Below are 27739 nucleotides of genomic sequence, written 5' to 3'. Positions count from 1 at the left end.
ATGGCAATTAAACATTTTAGCCTGGAATTTACACATTCCATTATTCTTATTTTCCCCCATTCAGAATGCAGCTGTCATAATGGGATGTTGATTTATGACTCAGCCAACCAGGACTCAAATCCTTAACACACCAAATCCAGCATTCAAATCAGAGCATAAACTGCTCCTAATTTACTTAGACTAACTCCACATTTAAAGTGCCACTGCAGAAACTGCAGTTCCCCTCCCCTGAAAAGGATGGGTTCCAGAATACTCGATAAGCCAAATACTGCAAATACATGCAGACAGAGAAGGGCACCTAAATCCCTCCTTCAGAAGTACAGTATTAATGAAGGCTTGTATTAACTCGGCACAAAAAAGCATCAGTGAGCTCCATGCAGATTACCAGGGTGACAGGCATCAGCAGAGAACTCAGGGATAAAGACAAGATGAATCGCTGAGGGAGAAAAATGTTAAGGTTTTTTTCCAGACAGGAGCTACTAAGTTCTCCAGGGTGTTTGGAGTTAAGATGAAGTAAGCAGCTGTCTTCAATTAAATGCATCATTGTCGGCATAAGTTGAATAGCTCAACTCACTACAATAATCCATTGAATCTACCTGAACTGGGAAGCTCAGGAATAACAGCACTTGCAGCTGTGCCAGAAGCTGCTGTCCTTGAAGCCTAGGGGTGCATTTCCTCTGGCAGAGCACCTTGCCAAACTCTTCCAAGCTGTGATCACAGCAGAGTGTGAGCCTTTAGCAGACACTGCACACAGGTGCCTATGTAGTGAGCCGTGCACGAAGCAGGTGGAAACCTCCTGAGCCACACACAGGGATCCTGGAGGACACTCCAACTGTGTCACTAAGGTGCAGAGATAGGAAATCCTGCTGCAAAGTGCTGAGCATTTGCAGCTCCCATGGGAGTCACTGAGTGCAGAAAAGTACACAGGTGGAGGCAAGGAGGACATTTCCCATCCGCACAAAAGGTTTTCCATGGCTTCTGTGGCTTAACTCAACAAAAGTGTTCAGAGAAGGACACACTCTGCCCAAGGAAGCCTACAAGCAGGTGGCCCAGAAGGACTGGGCAATGCTGCCTGTAGCATCCTGAATAACAGGCAAGGAGAGGACGAATGAGCTGCAGAGCAGAGGGAGGTGAACAGTGTAGGTGGGCATTTGCATTTGGATGCCTCCTCAGGCTGCCTGCACAGAAGTCACATCACCGTGGGCAACAGCAGCTGCTCAAGCATTAGCAGGGGCTCTGTATCAAAGCCAGGCATCCAGCCCCACCACACAAAGCTGCCACAAGCCCCTTCTGTTTAGATACAGCCATTCAACTACACGGGCACATCACCCAGCCTGTGAGTAGGATGGAGAGATGTAAACAGATCAACGGACACTAAGATTTATCGTCGATGTTTGTGACTCTGGCAGCACCAAACAGTTGATCCCAGCTCCTTTACCAATGATGCAGAATGAAGGCAACACCCAGCTCCAGTTCAGTGTGATTACAGGGTTGGCACCACCCTCCAACTACAGGGAATTCCTTTTGAGAAGAAAATTACTGCAGGACAATAGGGCTGTAAGGCACGCTTGTGCATTTACTTAACTCCAGTGTGCATCTCCACCCAGAGCTAATAACTACAGAGACAACTGGTGCTTCCAGGATGCATTACATGAAATAACAGGCTGTGTTGACAGGGATGGCCTCTGTGTTTGAAGGACAAACTTCCAAAATGACATTTCCCTAGCTCGGACAGATGACGGGCTCAAGCCAATGACAGTAGCTATCAAAGCAATTGCCTCCTGTCACCGTCAGTGAGTCACTAGAGCAGAATGGCACCTTGTAAGAAAAAAGAGCATCCAGAGGAGTGATTTCCTTTCCTGTGCTGATGCCTGCAAGGAGGAATAGTAATTAGCTCTGAGCACAACTGCCTGCCTGCACCCTCTACCAAGGAGCAGACAGTGCAAAGCACTGCACCACACCTGTTTTGCTTTTACAAAGATGAGTCCCTCCATGGAAGTCTTATTTCTCACTTGCTGAGTAGGTGGAAAAGATGTTGCACAGTACTGGCATTTATGTAGGCCCTGTCATATCCAGGGAATCAGTTTTACACAGATGTTATTACAAGGTAAGGGGCAGAGAAAGGAGTCATAAAAAGCATTGAAAGTGGGGTGCAACATGGGACCACTGCTATACGTCTCTCCCAGACCACCCTTTTCCTAGGAGCCGATGGATGTTAGGATTTAGAGAAGTCATCCTTCAGACCACTCACTCTCCAAGCTCCGGATCCCATGCAACAGCCACCTAAAGTCCAGGACTCAAGAACAAAAAGGTCCAAAGTCTTGGATAAGATTTTCCCTAGAAGGCAAATGCCAAATAGCATACATGACACATGAGCTACCCACTCTGCCCACAAGCTAAGGACAAGACAGCCATTTCCAGCACTCCAGGGACAAAAGAGGTCCCCAAAAACCACTGCAGGTGAAAACAATGGGATGACCCAAATGACACCAATTATTTTAGCAGAGGACTGGGGAAAAAAGGACATCTGAAAAGAGGACAAATTTGTTCTTTTTTGTTTTGAGACAATGCTTTGTTTAGAAATGATGTTAAAAGACTTGGAGATGAAAGACAAAGTTTCATTTTAAGTAGAATGAAATATTGCATTGGATCCGAATCCCCTCCTTCCCAGAAACTTCTTTTATTTGACTATAGAACTAAAAAAATCAATTCTTCATACAGCTACACTCCTGGGTTTGTCTTTGCCTCCCCCAGGGCATCATTTGTATTGCTCTGTTGATCCAGTGTGTTTTACTGGCAGTCAAAATTTCAAAACATTCCCCTTCAAAGAGCAATCTTCTATACCAGTATTGACTTGAGCTCGAATGAGGAGAAAACCAGAGCCTGACAGGAACGGAAAGCATGAAGAAGAGATGTAGGGCTTTTCCAGAATTTATGCAGGGTGAGCTTTTTCAGGTAAGGGAATTAAAAAATGTGAGAAGTTTAATGGAAAAGAAGCTGTAGCTACAGCTCCTAAACTGTCACTTTCCAGCAGTCAATGCCTTGGCTGATGAAGGTTAGCACATGTTCATAAGTATGGGTAGCAGATACATTATTTATTTTGAGGAACACCCTGCAATTATTCCTGACATATTGTGTAATTAGCCAAAATTACAGCATATTCACCCAGAGTGAAACAGAGGATAGCATAAATATTATGTGTAAGCCCACAATCACAGAGCTCATTTCATTTGGGTGCAGACATGACTCCATGAACCATCCGAGTGTGTGTCCCTTCATGGGGGCTTCTCTTTGGCCCTCATGGGGTGGACAAAGGGGAAACATCAGAAGTAAAACCCAGACTTCCCCCATGCCAGCAGTGGGAACTCGAGTGCTGCATGAAGACTGAGCAAACAGGTATCCCCACACTGCAGAGGTTTTGGGTTGAGGGATGACCGAGTCAAAAATTCCCACCAGCAAAGAAGGGGCCACATCTTTGCTACCCCCAGAGTGGAAAGGCAGGCTTGGAGGATGATGCCTGGAGATGCCATTTGCTAAGCTTTGCTGCCTGGAGCTGGCAGGAGTGAGAAACAGAAAAATACCTCTGCCCTCTCCCCATACTTGCAGCACCTCTCATCCTACAAACAGGGGTGGAGTGGGAGAGGGTTTCTTACAGGGCTACACATCCTAAGGACTTTTTTGATGGATCAGAAATCCTGGACAATCCTGTGGCAGCATTTCAATGCTTGTGCAGTTAGAAAGGCTGTGTTTGGTTTTGTTGATTCCGATGTGTGACATAAAACTTCTTCACTGTCAATTAAGCAGATTTTCTCCTGGTTTCCTACAAAGATTCAGGATACCAGGAAATTCTTTCTACCTAGAATTTGCTCCATGAGAGGATATAAAAAAACAGGTTAAAAATCCATCTGTCTGGGGAATGCACATCTGGCGTGAGTGCAGGGCTATGGTTGGACTAGTCAACCTCAGGGGTCTTCTCAGCCTTGCTGCTAAGTGGCCACAACTTGGTTATTACACTTCTGTGCCCCAAGTTTTTCAAGGGCTCCATGACAGTGTCCTCAGCTCCCCTAACCTTGAAATGCCCCACACAAAACACCAGATCACTAATAGTTGTCACACAAATAGAGCAGAGGCCATCCCTGCTGATCACACCTGCCACAGCACTGTGATATGTGTTCTTCTCAGATGCTAAATCTCTCCCCTTCCCCATCAATCCAACAGGCCTGAAATACTGCAGAAACACTGAGAAGTCCCTCACACAAAATAAAACATGATACAGAAACAACTACATCAATCTTCCACCCTCTCTGCATGGCCAGAAAAGTAAACTCATTAAAATAGAAAATGGACAGAACATGCTATCAACAAACACTGAGCAGAAATTAATCATGTAAGATGCTATCAGTCTTGGGGAGGGTACCTAGTCCTACCAACACCAGCTTATAGAAGAGCCCTGGGTAATCACTGAATGGCAACTCAGAATAAAATTTGGGTCCCATCATCACTCTGAAAATGTTCAATAACACCAGGCAACAATGTCCATTTTTGTTATGGCATTCCTCATGCACTCCCACAGCATTTTCCAAAGGGATGAGACATGTGAGACTTCTTTATTTAACAGGTAATGAGACTGTGATGTGGAAAAAATAAAGCCTGAATCAGACAGGTTGTATTGTAATGATTTTTTGGGCTTACTGTACTACTGTAGCTTAAGCACTTCTGCAGCAGTGTGCAAGCATTTGTTGACCCAAAATTATGTTACTGAATTGACAAATCTTACACAACACCCAAATGCATAAAGAAAATGTGCTCCTTGTGCCATTCTGGTTTGAAGAAACATTACACTTCAAAGAGCAAGTTCATGCTAAAAATGGCCAAACCCCACCATGTGACTCAAAGTTCTTTCCTTTTGCTTTGTGAAAATACACCTTTTTTGCCTTCAGAATAATTTTAGTTTTCCGTTTGAGCCAGAAGTTTCCTTCAACCTAATGAAAACACTTGCAGTGTGAGAAGGCCATCACCTGCCTCATTCCGTCTAAAGCTCTGTTGTAAGTAAGGATGGTGTTTCATGTTTCTTGTCTCACTACAAACACTTCATTCCCGATGTCAGGTGGCCTCCAGGACTCCAGCAAGTCAGGCAGATTTACCAGCCACACCACCAGCATCCCAGGAGAGAGCTCCACCCCTGGGGATGCAAGTGCAGGATAACACAGTGCAGATGGAGCAAAAATGGAAAATCTGCCTCTCTAACAGGGCTCCAAACACAGCTCCGGCTCCTCCAGCTGCCCAAGAGCCACTCACTGCCTGAGGGCTCAGGGCAAAGGAGCTCTCAAACATGGTTTCTAATCATTCAGGAGCCACTATCGGGCTTTTGCTTTAAAACCTAAAATTTATTTAATGGAAAGTAGAGCTGTGCTTTTGAAGAAACAGAAAGAAAAATAATAGAAAGAATGTTTAAGGAAGCGGAGAAGATAGGAGTGGCACAGAAGGAAATGAAATAAAACCCAAAACAAATGTTTATAAATTTTTAAGTAACGATGTGTGTCATCCAGCAGGCAGACCCCGTGCCGAAGAGCATAAAACCAAACTATAAAAAGCCAGCAGAGAACTGGTGGTTATATCGCACGCTCTGCCAACCCTTTTAGCCACCATCACAGAAATTACCCACAAGAGTGGTATGTCAGTCACAAGAAGATGCCCACATGAACGTCTGCAGATCGATAACTGAGACAGAGGTTACAGGCAGCCAGCAATTCAAACCTGGATCCGATTACAGGAGCTGTGCCAGGGAACGACAGGCTCAGGAGCAGATGGATGGTCTAAGCCCCTCACCTGCTAATGTGTGATCCCTGCACTTCCTGCAGCCCAGCGGCTCACAGGACCCCGGGGAGCATCCTTCAGCAACCACAGTGTGCTTCCCAATTGCAAGCCAGTTCCTGGAAGCCAAAACCTCTTTTGCTAATTTCTACTGCTTTCCATTTTTCTTGAAGATTTGGACTGGCTGTTTGAAGCCTGGCTTCACTTGCAGCAGTCCCATAATGCCTGACCTTTTGCAAACAGTTTTGCTTTGGAGAATGAAGGAAATGTATATATTCGGTAGTTTGGGCAATATGAGGGGCAACTGCTAAGCTAAAAAACTATCTGTGCAGCCAGCAAGGGGAGGGAACTGCAAACTATGCTGTACTAGATGAATATCAATTGATTAAGCATTAAATATCAATTTATTCTTCTATTATCAATAGATTATTGATATAATATTGATATATTATCAACCAAAATATCAATTAACTATCAATTTAGTAAATATTAACCCCAAGACATGGCTCTTTTCTTCTTTCATTTCAATCCAAACTGCTTAAATATTTCAAGAAAATAATATTTTGGGGGTGGGGGGTTGTCTGTATTATGACCACAATCATTTTTCAGCTGGGAAAGAGAAACAAGTAATGGAATTGTATTGCCTCTCTGTGGATATTTTGCCAGTTCACAGCATGTAACTGTCCACTGGATGTAACACGTTCCCTTACCAGAGCACACTGCTGGAGCAAAGGTGAGACAGGAGCACCACAGGGAGAAAGCTCTGCACAACATGCTCCATGGATGCTGCTGTGGGATAATGGAGAAGCTCTATGCTCTCCACCACTGTAGCAGATGTATCTAGCCCTAGATCTTCATCTTCAGATCTAGTCCCCACCACTGGAGGCAACCAGCCACATCACATCTCCCCTTTTTTGACATCTGTTAGTGTAGTCAAGCACTCCAAACATGAACTGTCACACTGGAAAGGCCCCAGAGAGGAGGAGGGGGAGCGCAGGCAGGCAGCAGCATAACCACTCCCTTCCTTTCACCATGGCTGTCCATCCTCTGGCCAGAGAAGGGCCACAGGTTCCCAGCTGAGAGCTTCTCTTTAGGAATATGATAGTGCCAAGCACCATCCAAACTAGAGTTCATCCTTGTGCTCCATAACACTGAAGGAGAAGGGGGCACCAATGCAAGTCAGACTCTGAAGAAGGTGTCCCTTGAACTAAATCCAATCTTCCTCCCACATACAACTTCAGGTACAACAGATGCACATGGCTGAGAAGGGAGAGGAACTGCTATTGCTACCTCCACCCTTGCCCTGACCCAAGCCAGGGTCTCCACAAGAGCTCAATACTCCTCCAAACTTAGAGCTCTGCCAGAAGCAGCACAGCCCAATACGGCATCTCCTCAGTGGGAATCCAGGCACAGTGAAGCAGTCATCTCCCCATGATACTGGGGGAAAGGGACAAACCCAGACCTACAAAGCAGATGCAGGAACAGAGCTGCAAAGCCCCATTCAGTGATGATGCTGTTTCCAGCATTAACCCTCATCTTGCAGCCCAGCCCGTTCCATTGGGAAAAGGCAGAGAGCAAAAATGCCCAGAGCTGCTGCATGGAACCAGCCATCAGCTCAAACTTGAGAACAAGAAAGACTCAGGCCACCACCCTGCCTTCAAGCCATGGCTTTGTCCCTCTGTCACCTTTAGTCAGGACATCCTAGAATGAGCACAGGACAGCAGAGGTGTCTGACAGGCGTCAGCGCATATCCACCTGAATTTTCTCAGCATCCATGTAAGCTCCATCAGGGTTTCAGAGCGCACCAAATCAGTGCTTGAAACAAGCACACAGTTATTTGCCTGTGCTGCAGCATGGCAGCGTGGGGGCTGGAACAGCCAGAGTGGTCTGCTTGAACAGTCGTGTTCCACAGCTCTCTAGAAAACTGCCTTCTGGTTTACCATTTAAAAATATGTTGCAGCTGCTATTTTCAGAGACAGTACTGTCAGGACGCTGTAGGCCTACAGTCCTGCTACCATGCAGCAAAATTCAGTGTCCACATTGACTCCCTTCAAAGCATAAACCCTGCTTTAAAAATCATTTATTCCAGGAGTCCTTGCTATCGGCATTTACTTCGTGGGGGGCACAAAGTGTGCCTGTGGCTCTACCACAGCTGTTAATAGAGATGCAAAGTAAAACCAGCCTCTGTAAAGGACAAGTTATTTCAGGTTTCTGTTACATGTCAGAATAGGGCAAAGGTAAAACTGCATATGTAGTAGTTGCTTTAAGCTTAGACATGATAATGTATTATTATGAATAATATAACATTAGCTAGGGAGTAGAAATGAACCATTTATTGAACAGGAGAACAACGTATAAAGGTACCGTTCCCCGATAGACTGCAGTGTGTGCAGCCCAGGTACAGAGTCAATGGTACAGGTCTCTTCACAAAGACTTCCAAGATTAAGGCACAGCAATAACGCAGCCATGGCAATGGTACTTTGACAGTACATAGAACATATGGAAATGTATGTTTATTTAAAAGTTAGTTCTTTGGAGCTGCTTTCCTTGACCTATTCTCTTCTGTATTCTTGGTCACATAGAGCTTGCAAATATGAAAGGGCAATCTCTTACATGTTTTGCTTGTAAAAATTCTTGCTTTGATTTTAATAATAAATCATAGCTTGGCTTCAACTGTGCAGGAGTAAGAAATGCTCAGAAAGAATGTGCACGTGACTGTTCAGAGGGATGGATCAAATAGAACAAATGCCAGAGGGATGGAACAAACGCCTACCTGGCCACTGTGCTATTTCATGGTGTGCCCATTTGGGGAGGGGAAAGAAGGAAAGAAGGTAAGCCCAAGTGAGTTTGCACTTGATCCTCAACACAGTGAGACTCATGATCATGCTTGTCTCTCACAGAAGTGAGATTTTTACAACCTCTTCAGCTCTGCTCTGCTCTGCTCTCCACACTGCCCGAGTCAAGCTGTTGAAATTTTTTTGTAATAGAGAGCTTATCTGTTAAAATATGCAGTATCTGGTTCTGGTCTGGAAAATTATTCTAAATTATTGCTGAATTCAGCAAAGCAAGGAAGGAAGAAAATCTTGTCTTCATTTTAGTATTTTTGGAACTGAAGCTTTTGGGGGTTTTTATTTCAATGCAACATTTCATTTGGAAGTATACCTGAAAGTTAAAGAAAAATACACACATAAGAATCTTCCAATTGAAATTGTACTATTTTCCCCCTCCAAAACCAGGTATATCAGTCAACGATAAACTGGTTTATATGGATCTCTTATGGGGAGGAAAAATAATCACTCATGAACCTCTTTTCACCCTGACTTTTAGATTTGGCTGGTGATAGAAGAATCAATCATTTGTATTGCTATAATGTGAACCTCCTCAGCTGCCTAATGATTTGCACTGCTCCCACAAGCACAGCTACCCCTGAGGCCATGGGGAGAGAAGATATCCATCCCTCTAGGAGCTTGGATGACTTCCACAGATTTTTTTGGCATCCACCATATCCAGTTCAGAACTCTACAAAGTGGCTTACTGACCGATGTGCTCACCCGCAAGCTGTGTTGTGAAACAGGCTGGTAGCTGAGTTCTCCATGCTTTGGAGAAAGCTGGGAGCCTGCAGGTCTTCACCAGATTTTAGAGACAGAGAGCCCAGGGTTGCTATCTGACACCCTCCCCCCCCCAGTAACCAGGCATAGACACACACCGTGACAGTCACCACATCTGCAAGTCACGAACGTGTGTGATACCACCCCCGGGGATCAGTTTGATAAAATGAAACCCATCTGCCAAGCTGTCAGGAGCAGGAGGGAGCCTCTTTCCCCCTCCTGGTTATCCTGGTGCTCATTAGCACCAGCAGGTGCAGAAGACACTTACAGCCACCAATGGCAGAACTCACTGATGCCAGACTGCCCCAAAAAAGGAGGACATGTGCCTGCAAGGCTGTGCCCCTTCCCTCTGATATTATGTAGGCTCTTGTTTGGTGAGCTACTTGGCATACATGCCCTCATCTCAGCTGGTGCTTCTAAGAGCTCTTGCTGGCCAGGTGATACCAGGGTTTCCAGCCATTTCCATTCCCTCCAGCCACTGCTTAGAGATGGGACACAGCACCATATTCTGCAGAAGAGCAGGTAGAATGTGTGACAGACACACACCCCACACCCCACACCCCACACCCCCTTCGCTGGATGCACACCCAGATATGATACACATACTATAGAAAAGTGCTAGGATCCAGCTGAATCCTACTACAGACAGCAGCTATGCACAGAGATAGTGTAGCTAGCATGAGGACAGTGTAGCAACGGGGGGAGAAGGGGGAAGGAGGGGAGCAAATTCCACAGGTTAGGCATGTATTACAGCTCTTCTGAGGTGAACAATTCCATAAAAGCAGGCAAGGACTAGAACAAATTTAACAGGGACCTAAAAAGGTGTTTTTTACCATGAGCTTCAATCATCATTTTCACCCTGCATAAAATCAGAAAGGACTTCAGGATTTAACTCAGGGAATTTAACAGCTTGCAGAGATGACAGACTTCTCAAATGTTTTAAATCAATCTCTGAACAAACTAAGTCCTTCTGTGCCCTTCAGCTAAAGTTGCTCTTGCATTTTACTTATGCTGCTGCAAAAATATCTACATACATATATTTTAAATTCCTAATCTCCATTTATTATTCAAAATGAGAAATACTGCAAAGGTAAAACATGTTTTAAGTTAATCCTTTTTTTTTTTTCTATGTGTGAGCCATTTCCTTCATTTTAGAAGGAGCCTTTAGATCTCCTTAAGAAAAAGCATCTTTTCTGTGGAGGAGCACAAAATATGTATCAAATGGGGGGGGGGGGGGGCACGGGGGGGAAGGGTGAAGGGTCTGGGGGGGAGAAGGAGAAAGGCAGATTTTATTTTTTCTGGGCTAAAAAACGTTTGAGACTCAGCTCCACATTCCAAGCTGGAAACTCACCTACAAAAGCAATTCCTGAAGGTGTGGAGACAACGCTGCACAGTGCCTGGCACTGCCTGACCCAAAGCTGCCTGAATTCAAGTGTGATTTCCCCAAGTAACAACACTATTCAGTGGCTCCATTCAGACAAAATTTCCACCAGCCCCCACAGATGCTGTGCCTGATGGTCCAGCCTGTTCACCTTCCTGCAAGTACTCCAAACTCCTCAGCTTTGCTGTTCGGTTGCTATGGCATGATGGAAGGCCACCTCCACCTTGAAACACAGCATCCTGGAACAAGCATTGGGAATTAGGTCTCTGTGTCAGTAAAGTGCTTTGTGCCTTGGTCTTACCTTCTGTAAAACAGGAAGAATCCTCCCCATTTCATAGAGCTTCTTGAGTACTACAGGTGAAATCACCTTGTAAATGTGAAATATTTTTGCAGTTTCTCCCCATTGCCATAAAATGAGGTCATGTTCAAAAAGGTAAAGATAGTTCCCCTAGCATCGTACCATTTCCAAATGGGATTGTACCTCTTTTGAACATGCCTGCTTCTCAAGTTCCTTTCACTGACTTGCAAACTACTGAGCCAGCATACCATTAAGTACACAGTCTCTAGGGTTGTGGGTCACTGCAAAATGTATGCACATTTCTTTAAACCAGTTTCATTTCATTTGCATCTCATTTTCTATGCCTCTGTATTTCTACAGGTCTCTATATTGCAGAAGTGTTTCTGCAATGAGTAACTTATCTGCGTACAATACACTCCCTGAAAAAAACAATCCGAGTAGCAGCAAAGTCGATAGCATGCTGCCTTCTGAGCAGCACACCAGGAATGAGTCCAGGAATAAGATGTATCAGTTAAATAAATCTCTATTTAAAAGATGCATAATGGGAATAAAAGCAGACACAGTCCATAGCCTAGGAAAGGACACTTGATCTTTTTTCCAAAGCAACTTAATTCATCTATGTCTTTAATTTCATAAAATGAACGCAGTACTGGTTACAAATGATGGACTGACAGTTCTAAAGACTGAGCAGCTCTATTTTTACAGCACTGAGTAGCATTGATCCTTCTTCTAAGTCAATAAAAAGTCTTCTTTAAGTCACTCTGGTCTGTAAGTTATTGAACACCTTCCTCAGCATGAAAGTCCATGCAAGTTGAGGCATTTAGTGAGTCCAAAGGAAGCAGAATTGGATCTGTGCAGCTGGTTGTGTTATGATAGGACCAACAAGAAGCCTCACCAACCACAGCTTGCTGTAAAAGTCACTCAAGCTTTAGTGAGATAAAGCATCTTGAAATCTAGTTAACAGGCTTAGATTTCTCAGCCTTTTTTAGCCCTTGAGGGGCCTCATTCAGTAGCAGATGGAGATGGGAAGGAAAGAGGAATAGGGAAGGATTTCATCAATGAGACTCCCAGGTTCCATTCATGAACCTACAAAGAGTGATTCCTGAGACAAAACGACCACATTTCTGGGGCAAGAGCCATCTTTCAGATTGGGCTCACAGTTTAACTAATATTTAGGGTGGTCCAGCGAGCTAGCACTTATCATAACTTAAAAAAAATGAAAAAAAGGGGCAATTCCTTTCCCTTTGAATATTTCAAGTCATGATACATTTCAGATATTTTGCATTCTCTTTTGGTAACTGCTTTAAAACAAACCATTAAAGAGTCTGCTTTTTCCAGCCTAACCCATGCATTGTCAATCTTGAAGCGTTTTGCTAGCTAAATATAGTCCCTGCCCCACAGCCTATGGATCAAGAGTGCTGACAGCTAATACAAAGTAATTGCTTTTTCCCCTTTGTTGACAACAGCAAGTGGCATTCTACATGTGAGAGGCTTTGCCCCTATTTCTTTTTGTTCCTCACTTGAGTACAGGTCCTGTACCTCAATCTACAGACCAGAAGAGCAGCCCCCAGCTAGCTCTGACACCTTGCTGTGGTCATGACTGGCAGACTTCAGGTGTGGAAAAGGGGCTTCACGGAAAGACTAATGAACAAACAAGATGCATATATGGAAAACATGGGAGGATTACGCAGGTTGATGGTACATCCCAAAGAGGTGAGTAAATGAGCATCGCTCTTTTTTAACCATGATACTAAAGCACACCTGAGAAAAGTCCATGTTCACAGCAGCTTCTTAATGCAACCCTCTGTTTTCTTACCTTAGTGGTATTTATAGCAGTAAAAAGATAAAGGAAGAAGTCAATTCCACTGAGAAATCGCAGAAGGCATGTTCTTGCCAGGTACTGAGTTCTCACACCTACCAAGGATGGATGAGAACACAAAGCCCCGCTCAGAACCGAAACTGTGGGTGCTGGGACTTCATCGTGGAAATGTGAGCAACATGTACAGTAGAGTCGAAGTTTTCTACAAGGAACCAAATCTGAGCACATACATGCACAAAAAGATAAAGCAAAAAAGGGGGATGGGGGAGGAGACTACCAAAAAAGCATTTCTGGGTCCTTGCAAGCTCAATATTAGGTGTAACAGCTGTATAAACTGCTGTCTAGGTAGCCTTCTAAACTAATGAAATTGCCTATGCAACTCTGCTACTGAAGTAGCACTTGATGGATCTAGTTTTCAAATGACCACCATTCTAATTGTTTCTCAGTTTATCGATTTCCTTGTCACTATGCAGAAAATAAGAGGAGACTGTTTATAAAACATACCTACAGGGAGGTGGAAAAATACAGTTCTGGGTTAAGCTAGCCCAGACGAAGCCACTGGGTCTCTCCCGCCGGAGAACCTGCTTTGCTCCAGCTTCACAGCGGTGGCCGAATACTGCCGGCAGGCGGGTACCCACCCATCCCACCAACCGCGGCAGGAGATCCACCAGGACCCAGGCAAAAGTTGCGTGCGAAGCAAGCCCGGCCCCAGACGATACCCAGCGATGCCGGGAGAGCCCAGGGCAGGGGCAGCCATCCAGGCAGGTCCGCTGCTGCCCCATCCTGTGGAGCGGGTCCCCACTGCCCCGACCCGCTGTACTCACCCGGTCTCCTCCTCACCGGCCTTTTCCTGCCGCTGCAGAAGCGTACTTTGCTGAAGACCCCTAGGACGTGCCTCTCGCAGAGGGAGCGTCCGTCCTTGCTGGGGCTGGAGCGGCGCTTGGAGGCGGACACCCGGTCGCTGTTGGACTCCCTCGCCTGCCGCTTCTGCCGGATCAACGAGCTGGCGATAGCCGCTGCCATCGCCGCTCATGGGCCCCCCTGCGACGCGCCGCTCCGGGGGGCGCCACCCGGGCGTTGGGGCCGAGCCGCGGCCGCGCCCCGCGGGGACGGGGTACGGGGACGCCCCGCTTAACGCGCTGCAGCCCCGAGTCCCGGCGCCGGGGAGGGCTCAGCCGGCCAGGCGAAGCAGGGCGCCCGGGCTAACAACCATGGCTGGGCGTTGGACCCCGCCGCCCATGGGTCTGTCCCTGGGGAGCGCAAATCCCGGCGCGGGCGGCCGTCGGCGAGACCCCTGGCCGTGCTGGCAGTGCCCCGCGGCTTGTAAATCCGGGAGGCTGCTGTCCCACTTGTAATGCTTCGCCGGCGGCAGCTGTGTCCAAAGGATAGGGTGTGAGGAAAGGGGTTCGCGGAGGATCCGCAGGTCCCTGCGGCGCGGTGCCGCTCCGCCCGGGCGCAGGCGGCGGCGCTTCTTCCTGCCGGCCGCCCTCCGCCGAGGAGCCGTGGGGTGAGTCAGAGTCCCCCCAGCCCGCGGCCGGCCCCGGCCCCAGCGCGGTGGCTCCGAGGCGCGGCGCGGCACTGCGCGCACATGGACGCGGCTCTGCTCCGCACCCGCGGCCGGGCTCAGGGCGAGCCGCGCTGCATTTCTGTTTGCACTCCTCCTCTTCCTCTATTCCCCCCCTCCCCACTCCGCTCTCAGAGAGGGCGGGAGGGGAAGGAAAAAGCAGAAAAGCAGCCACGAGAAAAAGCACCAGGTCAGCAAACAAACAGAAAAAGAAGGTATGTAATTAAGTTACATTAAAAAATTAAAAATTTAAAAAAAAAAAAGAGTCTCCCGGCCGCGGGTGGGGGCTCACATCGCCGCAGCTCGGCGCCCCGGGCTCACAGCGCCATGGCTGGCGAAGCTCTCCCAGCCCTGCTCTCCGCTTCTGCCCCGGCAGCGGCTCTCCCCGACGGCAGCAACCCACATCGTCCGGCCCGGCGGGAGGCCGCGGAGCTCTCGGCACCGGGTCGGCACGGGGCTCGGCTGCCGCGGAGGGGACGGAGGCGGGAGGAGCGATGAAAGATGAAAGGCGGGGAGGAGAGGGGAAGGGGGGTCTCGGGGGGGGGGGGGGGGGGGGGTGCGGATCTCAGGGTGCTCCGCGGTGCCACCCGACGGCAGCGGGGCCGGGAGGAGCCGAGCCGCGCCCGCTACCCGTCTGCATCCTCCGGCCCGGCCCGGGGAGAGGAGGGGGGAGCGAGGGGAGGAGAGGGGAGGGAGGGGCCGGGGAAGCCCCCCCGGACTCCCACGCCGCGCGGAGCTGCTGCCAAGGTGGCGGGGAGCCCCGCAACCACCGGGCCGGGCTGGGCTGGGCTCGGGGGGAATTGCAGCTGCTCCCGCTCACCCTCCTCTACGCAATCCTACGTGATCGAGGTTTGGATGAGAAAAATCGCGCAGGCAGAGAGAGGCAACTGCAGCTTCGCGGCGGCCCTGCCCCTCCGCCCGGGCAGGGCAGCCCCCGAGCTGGGGAGCCGGGCTTCCCCCGCGCCGCAGCCCCGCCCGACCCTCGGGGGAGCCGCCTGCCACTTGTGCAGCCACCCGCCCACGTCCTCGGCTTTTGCCGTAGGTGCCCGAGCGCCCAGCCTCAGCAGCCGACCACCTCTATGGCTTTCCCTGCTTCTTCGTGCAAACAGAGAGAGGACGACAGCCCCGGCACCCCAAGGGCTGCGCTGCCGCGGGGCCGATGCCTCTCCTGGGGAGCCTGCAAGGCGACTGCAGTGGTGGGCACTGCCGCGCAGGCTGTCGTCAGAGCGGTCCCACGGCAGCCCACCAGTTTATCAGCAGATGCTCTGCTCGGGCCGACCCGCAGGAGCTGGGCGGGCTCCCTCCTATCTCCAGACACAAAACTGCACTGAGCAAAATTTAAGGTGCAGAAAAACATCTCTGGCTATCCAGATGAGTAACTGCTGCTGCTGCACTAAGAACGGTGTTCTACAGATTTCAGGTTCAAGTAAGAGCTAACGAATGTATGTGTAGGAAGTGATGAGCATCTTGCATCTCAAGGGAGCATACAGTGGTCGGAGTGGAGGGAAAGGAGATCTCAGCTGGAGAAAGGAAACCTGCCCCAGGTACACTTTGGTGAATACCAATGGCAGGACAAGACTAACTCAGTCCTGAGGGTGTACATTTGAAGCATGTACCCAGCTGAAGAGGACACTTTAAACCAGTTGGTGACACACCCTGGGAATTACAAACTTCAGCAAAATAATCTTTGTAACTACTTCATTGCAAGAACTTTATCTCTAAACTATTTTAATGTATTGGGGAAAAAATGCGACTGAAACAACCACCCATTATGTCCATAAATATTAACTAAATTCCAGCATTACTTCCTGATTTTCACTCTTACTCCCTGTGCATGCCAAAATGAGGTGGAATCAGGTTCCCCAGGAGAGAACGGGGGAGAAGGATATTCAGAACCTTTTGGAAAATATAAATATTTGGCTATTGATCTTTTTTTTAACTGCTGCCAACTTTTTTGTGCAGATTTCACTGTCCCAATCAATCAAGATTTTTCTCCCCTTTCCTGTAACTAAAATGCTTCATATTTTAATTTTCTCTGCCAGATTATTTCACTTGACATCAAAGAATGTTGCAGTACAAGGTACAGGCATGGCCTAAAGAAAGCTGTTTGCAGTCAGAGAATCACTGTCTGAAATGCCAGTGAATTATCCAAAGCTTCACCTTCAAAGGGTATGAGCAAATCTGGTATCTTCCCAGGAAAGAGGTTTTCCATACATATATTAAGATACTTTTTTTGCCTGTAGTCTTCAAAACACTGGTGAAAGAATGCTGGTTTATTCCACCCCCATATTAGATAACTTTCACTTATTTAGCATGTGACTAATTTGTTTTCTTGTGTAGCTGTAAACCAGGAGCAGCAGCTCTGCATTTAAAAATGATCCTAATCAGTGATAAAGTTGGTCACAGTATTTTATTTTCCTGGTGATTTGTGAATCTGAAAAGAGAGTCAACTGTAAGAAGAAATCCTTCTCCCAGGTCTCGCTGCTTCTGCAGTGATGGAATTAAAGCAGAGATTGTGAAACTGAATATAATGCTGCTTTTCCCAAATATGCAGGTCTGTCTGTCTTTATAGTTGGCCAAGGAGTCCACAGGTTTGGTTCTGAGCACAGGTACAGTGCCATAAACTCCTGGTAACATTACTGGCATATGTATCTGTTCTGCACCACTCTGGATCATGCCCCAGCTTCATCAATGAGAGCCCATGCTTTCATAAACACCAAGCAAGCCCAGAGTAGTCTTGAGGTGGGGAACTGAAGGCCAACCTCATACTGCACCTGCACTGTCGCTCTCAAAAAGTTACATGGTGCGCGCTATGAAGTGGGGAGGAGAGAATAGCATTGATTCATAAAACAAACAAGCAAAATGGCATTTTGATCATGCTAGAGAGACATGGCAATGCCCGTCCTGCAGTTTGTGCAGAAAGGCCCCATCCTTCACACAGGAGAAACCAGAGGATCAGACTCCCCACGGCTGTTGGAGAATCAGTCTCACAATGCTTGTTAAATATCCCTACTCCACCCAAGCATACAGGAGCCTCTGTACTAGCCACTTGATATTGAAGGAGGCTGATATAAAGATTTCAAGGCACTGTCATTTCTGAGGTTTTGTTCACTTGACAAATAAACTCTTCAGTCCTCAGTGCTGAGGCTTAAAATGAAGGGCTGGCTGAATTTCAGAGTTCCGGCGGCTTGAACAGAGAAGTGATCTAGAATTGCATTCCCTTACCTTCCTAAACAGAATGATCTATCTAGGTCAAAACGGAGGTTATTGGCATCTTTCCTTAGTGAAGTGTAATAATTCCCGCAGGGTTGCTAACAGAATATCCTGTTTATTTTTCATAGAGCCTTCAAAAGCCATGGGCTATATTCTGTGGATTCAGTCATTAGGCATATCTCTGCTTTACTAATTCTGTATGCACAGAGCAAACTACAGATAGAAGCATATGCAGGTTTTTTGCTGTTTTATCTGCATAGCTACTGAAAATATATGAATGAAAGTTAAGGAAGAGATTTAAATTTCATACCACTTTAATATATATGCGTGTATTGCTGTAGTTGACTGGGTAGAAGAAAGAAGCCCATCCCTGGCCAATAACTGTGAATGGCCTAATTCACCATTTTACAGCAGCATAGCAACAAATCTCTTCCAATAGGAAGGCACTGTTGAGTTTGAAAGTCTGCATGCAGACACCTCTTAAGAATTGTACCCAATTTCCATGATGTGTAAATTACATCTAAAATGTGCATTTCCAGGCCTGCTTATTAAGCAGAATTAAGCGCATATCCATGTTTTATTAACTTTATCCTTTGCAGGGGAGCCCCTTGTTGCATGTCTAGCATAATTAAACCTCACGCAGCTTTGGCATTCCCCAGTCTCTCTGTGTGGGTGGACGTTTGAAAAAAAACACGCCTGGGTAACCTGATAGAGAAAAGAAAAGACCTTGAAATATTTTGCCCATTTTGTGTGCACTGTAATTCTGTTTACAATGCATGGGTTTATAGCTGTGTTTGGATGCCTAATAAGAATTCACATGTTCACTTAAAAATATGCTATTCGTGGAGAGATCCAGCCCTAAAACAGCAGTGGAGTATGAAAACTGGCTGGCTTTCTGGGCTTTTCTCACACAGCTGAGCTCTGAGCTGCCTAGGCCTTTTAATAAGCACAGAAGAGCCTACATCATATGATTGCTATATTAAAATAATTTATTTAATGGGCCCCTCACCCCCTTTTTTTTGCTTCAAATATTCAATTAAAATTTGCAACTCATCACGAGGAGTATTCATTAGCCTATCCGGTGTCTTTAGAAACAGCTCTAGCCTAGAGAAAAGTGGGGCTTGTCTGTCTTAAAGCAAATGTCAGGTAAGCATTTATGCAGATTGCAGAATGAAACCACTGCTGCATAAACTGGTCACAGGCAGCACTAACACTATGAAACCAAATGGAGCCCAGAAAAAATAAATATTTCTACTTGGATTTTATATGTTCATCTACGTTTTTTCTTTTTGAAGGGAGGGCTTCTAGTTAACAGAAGATTTTCTTTCTCTTCAGTGACCTATACCAGATGGAGGCAGGGAAACACAAGAAAGCTCTGCTTGAAGGAAACCATGGCTGTCTAAGAATGAAAATGCCATGATGCATTTCTCTTCAAGGAGCCTCCTGCATGGCTGAAAACAATTTGTCTCCTGGGTTCTGGAAGTCCCTGCTAGGAACAGCAGGAAGGCACACTGTCTAGGGTAGATTCTGCTGCCTACGCCTTGCTGCAGAAGCTGCACCACCCTAAAATCAAGCCTGACAATGAGTAGTAGCAGGGGGCATCTGAAACTGTTCCCACATATGGAGAGAGACCTCCCTGCAGACAGGCCAACGCCTATCTTACATGTCAGGGCAAGACCTGGGGATTCTTCAGGATGGGCTCATCTCAAAGCTGCTGTTATCACCCCAACAGCCCTGTTCATCGGCCCTTCTACCATCGCCTTCCCCAGTGGGATGTCATTAAGGTGATGCAGGGAGGAGGCCTCATTGAAGGGTCTCCACCGTGGAGCAAAGAAAGGATTGTTGCTCTGCACAGATAACATTGTGCAAGGCAGAGCTAAGAACCCTCTCTTCCTGAACAAGGGACACAAAGCTAACCAGCTGCTCCAGCCTTAGAAGCGCCCATCTAAACATAGAATCATAAAATCACAGAATAGTTAGGGTTGGAAAGGACCTTAAGACCATGTAGTTCCAACCTCCCCTGCCATGGGCAAGGACACCTTACACTAAACCATGTCACCCAAGGCTCTGTCCAACCTGGCCCTGAATACTACCAGGGATGGAGCATTTACCACTTCTCTGGGCACCCTGTGCCTGGGACTTGCTGAGAAAACTCAAGTATCTTCTTGCCTGTACTACAGCCGCTGAATTTAAAAGACGGGACAGACAACTGCCTCCCTTCCTTCCACCCTCCACCTCTTCTTCCTCAGTGGGTTTCTCCCAACATCCAGCAACAACCTCCGTCCACCCCCTTTAGGGACTTTTTCATATGTGGCAACCCATCTAATAGTCCTAAGCCACAGGAACAGCAAGGAACTGGGTGAGAGGGAAAGGAGTGCATGGACTTGAGATTTCATCCCAGGTCTTATATCTGCATTCACAGCATGGAAGAACGAGGAAAAGCCAATACGCAGCCTTGTGCTTTTAATGTAAAGCAGGAGCTTGTGGCTGAAATGGGTGAAGTAGCCACCCCAGAACAACTCCTGTTATGAGCCTGAGACAGAATACACACACATCATGCCGTTCTCTGTCTGAAGCAGAGTCATAGTCCTTCAGACCTCAAGGTAGCAGCACTTCCATGAACAAGACAGCTCCTACAACCTTCCCTTCCCTGGGGGAGGTCAGCCATCCCCATTGCTTTCTTTGAATCCTATTTGATGACAGACAGTAGCCTGTTTTGGCCTACAGTTTCAATATTGCAAGAGGTGCCCAGTTTCCATGGACACTGAACCCAGTTGTGTCCGGATTTACATCTCGCCCACTTGAAGGTGATGTGGTCTGGGGGGGGGGAGAGGGAAGTGTGACTCCACAGTACAGTTTGAGGCTGTGGGCCCCCAACCCCCTGAGCTCAGGAGGTCTATGGGACTGCCCATGCTTTTTCCCCCTCCCTGGGAGGAAGGAAAACTGCTTAAGCTGTGAAACCTCCTCATGTTGTAACCATGTAGCGAAACACTGATTCCAACCAAAACCATTTTCAAGCATGTCAGGAAAAGCCTTTCAATTTAAAGTTTCCATCAAGCTGACTTTGCTGAAAGTCAAACAGATCCTTCCTGATTAGATCTTGGCTGAGGCAAAACAGCCCGATTATGTGATTGAGAATGATAAAAAGAAGGGAGGGAAAACAAAACCCCTATCACGTTCCCCCGGCAGGGCTGTGGGACTGTGTGCTCCACAGCAGGTCAAGGTTTGGAGACTGGAGACATCAGCCTCCTTAATGCACCTGTGTTGCACAGGCATAGGCCGAGATGGGAGGAAGGGAGAGGAGCTGTCAAGGAGAAATTACAAACTCCCTCCAGACCCATAAATCTCTCTATCTGCACATAATGGATTCTGCCAGACCTAAAGAGGTCTTAGAAAGTTCCCTGACCCCAAACTTCTCTTGTCCCTTCATCCAGCCTCCAAATTCATAAGAAGCCCAGCATTTGCAGCCTGAACCAGGTCAAATCTCAAATCCTGCTGGTCAAAAGAGCAATGCTTCAAAGCACAACCCATTGCTCTGTCACCCAGCAGAGGCTCCTTGCAGTTCAGAGAGCTTGCAGGAAATGCAGTGACTCTGACAAAACCTTGTACTCCCACTGCCATCAGACTCTGCAGAATAGGAGTGCTGGGACATTAATCCTGGCCTCAGGATGCCTCTGAAGTTACATGCATCCAGATTGCATCTTATTTAACCAAACCTGTTTATTTCTCCCACCTACTGCAAGGGCATATTCAACACTAAATGTAAATATGAGATTACAGCTGTTGTACAGCTAGGAAAAAGTTTCAAGACTCCCTCATCGCCCACTGACCTAAAGCAATGGGTAAAAAAGATCTGGGTGAATAATACATCACTTCCCCCACATACCCCTGGCCTCCAAACACACATCTTGCTATTTAAATTGTAATTTATTTCCCTTCCCAGTAATATATCAACTTTTCTATCTTCTCAGTAAAATGAAATCTCATGTCCTCTCTCCCCAGATTCTCACAGCTGCTGCAATCCAGTAAAGGTATCAGTAGCCTTGAAGAAACCTAACTTTGCCAAGGATACAAAGACTGATGCAGTAGTAATTAATGATCACAGCAAGTCTGGTGAAGAGAATAAACTGAATTGACATGGAAACAGAGTTCATAGAAGCAAGTTTCATTTTAATGCAGCTATAGCAAATCTCTGGGGATAAACTATTTAGTCTGTATTACTTCAAGACTCAGCACTACTTTTTTTCCCCAGAAAGCAGTGACTCTGGGAATTGGGAAGCATGAGATACATCTGAACAGGACCTTTCTCCACAGAACTGCAGCTAGTAGAGCGCAAGCCCAAGCCCATGGGCACATACATGGAAAAATAGGGAGCAGGAGCAGAAGCAGAAAAGCTCTGTCAAGTTGGTACCCAATGCAGCAAACACAAGTATAACAAGGAGCACAAAGTCTGGTTACCACACTTCAAAACTGTAAGGGATCAGAACACACCTCCAGAAGGGTCTGAGGTCTACAAAGAATATGAATCTAGTGAGACACTTGAACAATCTTTTTTGTTGCAGTAATAAACACATCTACAGGGGTTTCACATGAGGCCACCCTGCGAATATGCTCTTGGTACTCAGGGTATTTAGCCCATTAATTCTGTGATCACTGATAGTTTGCTGCTGCTGAAAATCTGTTCACAGAAGAAAAATGGTCAAGATCCTCTGCATCCAGAGAATGACAGAGAAAGCTTGGCCCTGACTGATAGATCTCTTACCACTCAATAAGAACATTTTCGAAAGGGGGGGCTCTTTCAGTCCAGCAAAGTCAGAATGAGAGCTGGAGGCTATGAGTCAAGGCAAGGCTCATGTTTATTGTTAATAGCAAAGGTAATTCATCAAGAGAATGATATGGCAAGAGTTGTGATGGATTCTCTATCATTTCATCCTAAGAGTCAACCTCTTTCAAAAATAGATGAGCTGGTATAATTGTGCACAGGGTACAAAGGACCCTGGAGAGGTCACCCTTGTACTATGCCAGCAGTACCTTCATCATCACTGACAAGGTTGGTCTGATCCCTGCTTACTGACCTGCACCAGTGGAAATCCCACAGCTCCCTTGGGAATGCGGCCCTGAACCACCCTCAGCTGAGAAAGCATTTAATCCAAATCCCACTTGTCTAGAGGTTTCTTGCCCTACTGATATTGAGAGAAGGGGGGCACAAAATCACAAAATGGAATATATTGATTTCTCCAAATCAATATGCCTGCCACAGAGGACTTACTGGGCTTGCTCTGTGCAGCTCTGACTTGAGTGAAACAGGTGACAAGACTGTGCAATCACAAATAGTCCCTTAGACCTACCTTCAGAGATTCACCAGCTTCTGTCAGTATTAGAGCTAATAAGAAGAGAAATCCACTATGCAGAAAACCTTGGGTTCAGAGTTATGTTTCTTCCCCACAAGGAATGAAAACAAGACCTTTTGGAGCTCACAATGTAATGCCAGAAAAGCAAGAAAGCACAATGCTGTGGTAGAACTGGTAGTCTTGCCACTTTCAAGACCAAGACTCGAGTATTTGCTCTTGCACAAGGCAGAGCAGCAGCATGAACCTGAGTCTTTAAATCCCTGTGCACAGGCTCTTCTGAAATGACTCTTTCCTTTCTCCCTCCCACAGTTTTGATTCATTTTTCAAGGGAAAAAAAAAGCACCACTAGTGGTTGTTTGGCCACTCCTTCGTCAGGCATCCATCACGGCCCCCCAGCCTGTATCACTCATACATGTGTCTGACACAAATTACAGTTTTGGCCTTTTCCCTCAGACTGCTGCACTCCAGAAGTGCTTAAAGCAGAAACTGCAATAGCTGCTCTAACCACTTTGTAGGGCTTTTCTGGGGCTTTCCAAGGATAAGTTTTGGATATGGGCAACCCTGTTTCCTTCCTTTTTTCATGACCTCTCTGCAGCTCCTGTCTTGGACAGTGTGATTTTTTTCCTCCTCTCTGGCCTTGCTTGCTTATCCTCCACCTTCATATGCATGTTTCTTTTCCCACTTCAGGGAGTTAATTTCAATTTGGTCTTATTCCATCATGTAACATAAAAAAACGTTCAGTTAAAGGGCTGTTGGAGCCTGCTACAAACAAATCATTGATTGGACCTGGTGTCCAGAGAATACCCCAGTAAACCAATAGAAATAAGCAGAGAGAGCAATGCCTTCTATCAAGCGTGGAGAAACAGGCAACAGAACCTTCTTAGCTTTCAAAGTGATGTCCTAAAGCCTTCCCTTTTGAATGCAGCTGGGTCCTTCAGGGTGAGAGGTCAGGGTTCCTGGAATTTCCCCTTCTAAGCACACAAAGAAGGCTGCAAAGTTGTGAATTCTCCTTCCCACTGCCCCAGGGACAGTACTGGTTGGCCCTCCTGCGGCACCTAGCAAGATGACCATGGCTCATCATTGCCACCTGCCCCACGGCTCATGGGCACTCCTGGGGCAGCTGTCTGCTGTGTGACACTCCTGCCCCAGCACAGGGGCAAGGGGCAGCCTCCAATAACAAGACGAGCTGGCAAGGCAGCCAGCAGCACTCCAGCAAAAGGTGCTGTAGTGTTGCCAAGTGTTGTTGAATGTAGGAAAATTCACAACAAGAGCAGTAAGAGCTTTCATCTTTCATTATGACTGAATGCTCCTGCTCTAGCCTGTTGGAAATATAATGGACTCACCAAAATTCAAGCAAGGTAGTGTAAACCAGGGGGCAAGTTATGTGCACTTTCTTCCAGCAGAAGCTCATACATAAGAGTAGCTGTGCTTGGCAACTAGAAAATGTATGAGTGTGGGGATGAGGAGCCTGAATTAAAAGCCACTTAAGTGCGTACTTGAGTAATTATTGGGAGGCTTCTGAAGAGACATTTTTGTCAGTAATTAAGGAGAATATGGCTTTGTGCTGCATACAGGTGGCAATACAGCAGTGGAGATCATCAGCACTCCACACAAGAGATGACCAGCTATCTATTAGCTTCAGAGGCATGTTGGGATTTTCTGCCCAAGGAACATCCTTCAGAGTTGAAAGAGGGCCAGGGCAACAGAGGGACTGAAAACCTGATGCACTCAGAGTCTAAATCCTCTGCACCAGGGAAAAAGATGCACAAAATATATTTTACGAACCCACCTAGCTCCTAAGGTCCATGTTCCTCAGCAGAAGTGGGTCCTGCTGGTGTCTCTTCAGCAGTCCCAGAGGCCCAGAATTCCTGGAAAACCTCCCCACCCAAAGCAAGTGAAGCAAAATGTCCTGGGCTGTTCCAGCCTGGAGGATGCCTCCTGTCAGTGGTGTGGGCAGATTAGTTGTGACCTGGCTTCAAGGATGCTCTCTCTCTTTTCCTTGACTGGTTTTCATAAGCCTCATGCAAGCTTTGTTTTCCATCTGTTTTGTTTTGGGAATCTTTGTTAAAGAATGCCAATAATACATGCTCCCTTCTCAGTGTTAATAAGCAAGTATATTATTTCTTCAGTTCATTGCAGCAGATACCAATGTAAATCAGTGCCTCTAATTCCCACTCCAGCTCACCTCAAATGCTGTAAAATGTGGGGTGCAAGAAGATGCCCTCACATTAGAAGACTGATTTGACAATAGAGTCACTAAGAAATAGAGCTACTTTTTAAGTCTGCAGCAACTTCCTCGTGACAAACTCAGGTACTTAGTAAAATTAAGTGTGAACCTGTAGCTACCAGGGAAGTGTCTGCCTCCTCATTAAAGATGCAGGTAAAGAGAAGCTTGAAGACTGTAGCAGTAAAAAGAGCATATGCAACACAAACATATTTCATAGACACTTCATTACCTTCAACAATTGTTAGGTTCTCGCTTATTCATCAGCAAGTCTTAACTGTCATGAGCCAAAAAAAAGTGGGCTGGGATTATTGAAATGGACATAAATGAACCAGACTTTAAGATCTCACTGATGCTCCAGGGATCCCCACTCAAGCTCCAGCCTCAGCCCCTTGGACTACATATGTGCTGTGCAGAACATGTGGTGTGCAAACATGCACCGGCTCCTGCCACAATTGAACATGCCAGACTGACTCCTGCAAAGTTCCCCTTCAAAAGAAATAGTTGACATGAGTCAGACAGCAGAATATTGTTCTACAAAAGCCTATGTGCTACTCCCAGCCTTAGTACTTGCACTTAGATGGCTCCAGTAATGAATGCAATCCTCTCACTTTTCTTTCTTGACCCCTGTCATGATGTAGGGTCTGAAAAGTCTTCCTTCTGTTGCCATTTATTTAACCATTTCACAGGGACTCTGACAGCTTGAATTGGGCCCAGCTTCGCAATTTTGTGGAGGGATAAAACAAAACAAAACCAAACCACACAAAAAAAACCAAAAAACAACAAAACAACCAAACCACCACACCCCAAAAAAAACAAATCCAAAACCCCTCAACATTCCCCCATAAAAAAACAACAACAAAGAAAAGAGTATAAACCTTCAATCAAACAGAAAATATACCCACATTGTATTGTACAGCTGGAATGAAAGCCTTTGTTTTTAAAACAAAGGATGCTCCCTTGTGTTGCCTGAAACCCTGACAATGGAGCAATTAAGAAAGTGAAACTGGCTACAAACTAAAGAAGAATGGACATGTTTCATAGATCTTCATTGCCCAGGCAGAAAGAAATGTAAACAGGCATAAATTACAGCAGCCAGAGGACAGATAAGCTGAAGGACAACGCTGGCACAAGAGCAAACGGGTAGAAACTGGCCAAGAATAAATTTAGTCTAGAAATTAGACATGGTTTCTAGTGATCAGAAGAGTAAGACACTTACAATAGGACCAATGGGCACATTTCTGCTCTCATCCTGCCCCCTCCTTTCCAAGGAGAATTTTTGTATGCATTTGTGAAAATACTGCGTGACGCAGCCGGCAGTAACATGAACCAAGAGACTCTTTCTCTCTTCTGTAGCACCAATAATTTTAGTATTTAAAAAGGTTCCTTTTTAATGCTCTAAGAATGGGAGACATTTAATAGACACTCAGTAAGGTTTTTTAATGAGCACTGTCCCTTTATCCTTTTCTAATTGTTCCATCTTAAAATATATCTATCCTAATAGCCACACTCATTTAATTGATGATTTAAAGTAAGCAACAACAATTATTGAGTGTTTTTATTTAGTGGTGTCATTAAACAAAGTGAAAGAAAATAAGATCTCATAAAATACAAACGGTCTTATGCAAGTGTTATTAGGGATGCAATGACAGGAGGGCATTCAGTCAAGTGTTTATATTGTCACTATCATTCAGACATCAGCTCCAAAGCTTATCCAATTTAAAAGCCACTCCTGCAGATCTTTGCTATTGATTGGTGCAGTCTGCAGAAACACCATTTTCCACAAACTCATTCCAAAATAGGGAAGCTGTCAGCTCTTGCATGTGAGGTCCCCTGGCCAGCTGGTACCCACATCTGTCTGCATGTGTCTTTTCTGCTTGCCCAATACTTTGGGGATACCCAGAATCATGTGGCAGGTGTGTATGTGTGTGTATTCTGTTGGCAGGGTGAGTTAGGCAGACGTGTATCTGCAGCTCTTCACCCCAGAAGATCACCCCCACCAGGACTGCTGATTTCTGAACTTTGTTACTACTCAGTCTAAGTGAAACTTACATTTATGCCTGCAATTTCTGCACTGAACTGCTACATTGCCAGTTAACGTTGTTTAGAAATGGACTGCTGCTGCATAATGTGCAGCAGAATAACAAATAGATCTAAACATTAGATACATATCACAAATCGGATAATTACTAACCAAGATATTCTTATGAAAGCTCAACCTCATACGATGTAATAGGATTCCATCAAAATAGAGCCTGCATTACAATGACAGTTCTGGCTCTTAGAACTTTGGCTTTTATTGTAATAAATTCTAATTTTCTAATTTTTATCTGATCCTCCCCCCCCCCCCCCCCCCCCCCCCAGCTCCTAGTGGCATAGGAATTATGATTACACCAGCTCTAAAACTAGACTGCCTGTTAAAGCAGTCTTTCTGTCCAATTCCTAAGCACAGCACTGAAGCGTTTGA

The 27739-nt window shown here is 46.2% G+C and overlaps 1 protein-coding gene and 1 long non-coding RNA gene across 4 annotated transcripts in view; both read right to left on the bottom strand.

The window, feature by feature from the left end:
* The window catches only part of FGF12 (fibroblast growth factor 12), a 229483-nt gene that overhangs the window by 88609 nt on the left and 113135 nt on the right, over positions 1–27739 (bottom strand). The window contains exon 1 of one of the 3 annotated variants that reach the window (XM_057427429.1): positions 13745–14973. The exons of the other annotated variants lie outside the window; for them this stretch is intronic. Within the exon in view, the coding sequence (XP_057283412.1) occupies positions 13745–13943 (199 nt within the window). The 5' untranslated portion in view covers positions 13944–14973. Of the gene's footprint in view, positions 1–13744; positions 14974–27739 lie in introns of those variants that run through there. 3 annotated transcript variants of the gene reach the window in all.
* On the bottom strand, positions 8940–11493 carry LOC130608946 (uncharacterized). Its single transcript, XR_008974676.1, has 2 exons — positions 11105–11493; positions 8940–8976 (listed from the first exon to the last, which is right to left on the bottom strand). It is a non-coding gene; the product is annotated as an uncharacterized LOC130608946 (long non-coding RNA).

This window comes from Pezoporus wallicus, unplaced genomic scaffold (assembly GCF_028554395.1).
Source record: "Pezoporus wallicus isolate ANWC-B61680 ecotype Strahan unplaced genomic scaffold, APGP_CSIRO_Pwel_v1 scaffold_7107, whole genome shotgun sequence".
Lineage (NCBI taxonomy): Eukaryota > Metazoa > Chordata > Aves > Psittaciformes > Psittacidae > Pezoporus > Pezoporus wallicus.
This window is presented reverse-complemented; position numbering and strand designations above follow the sequence as displayed.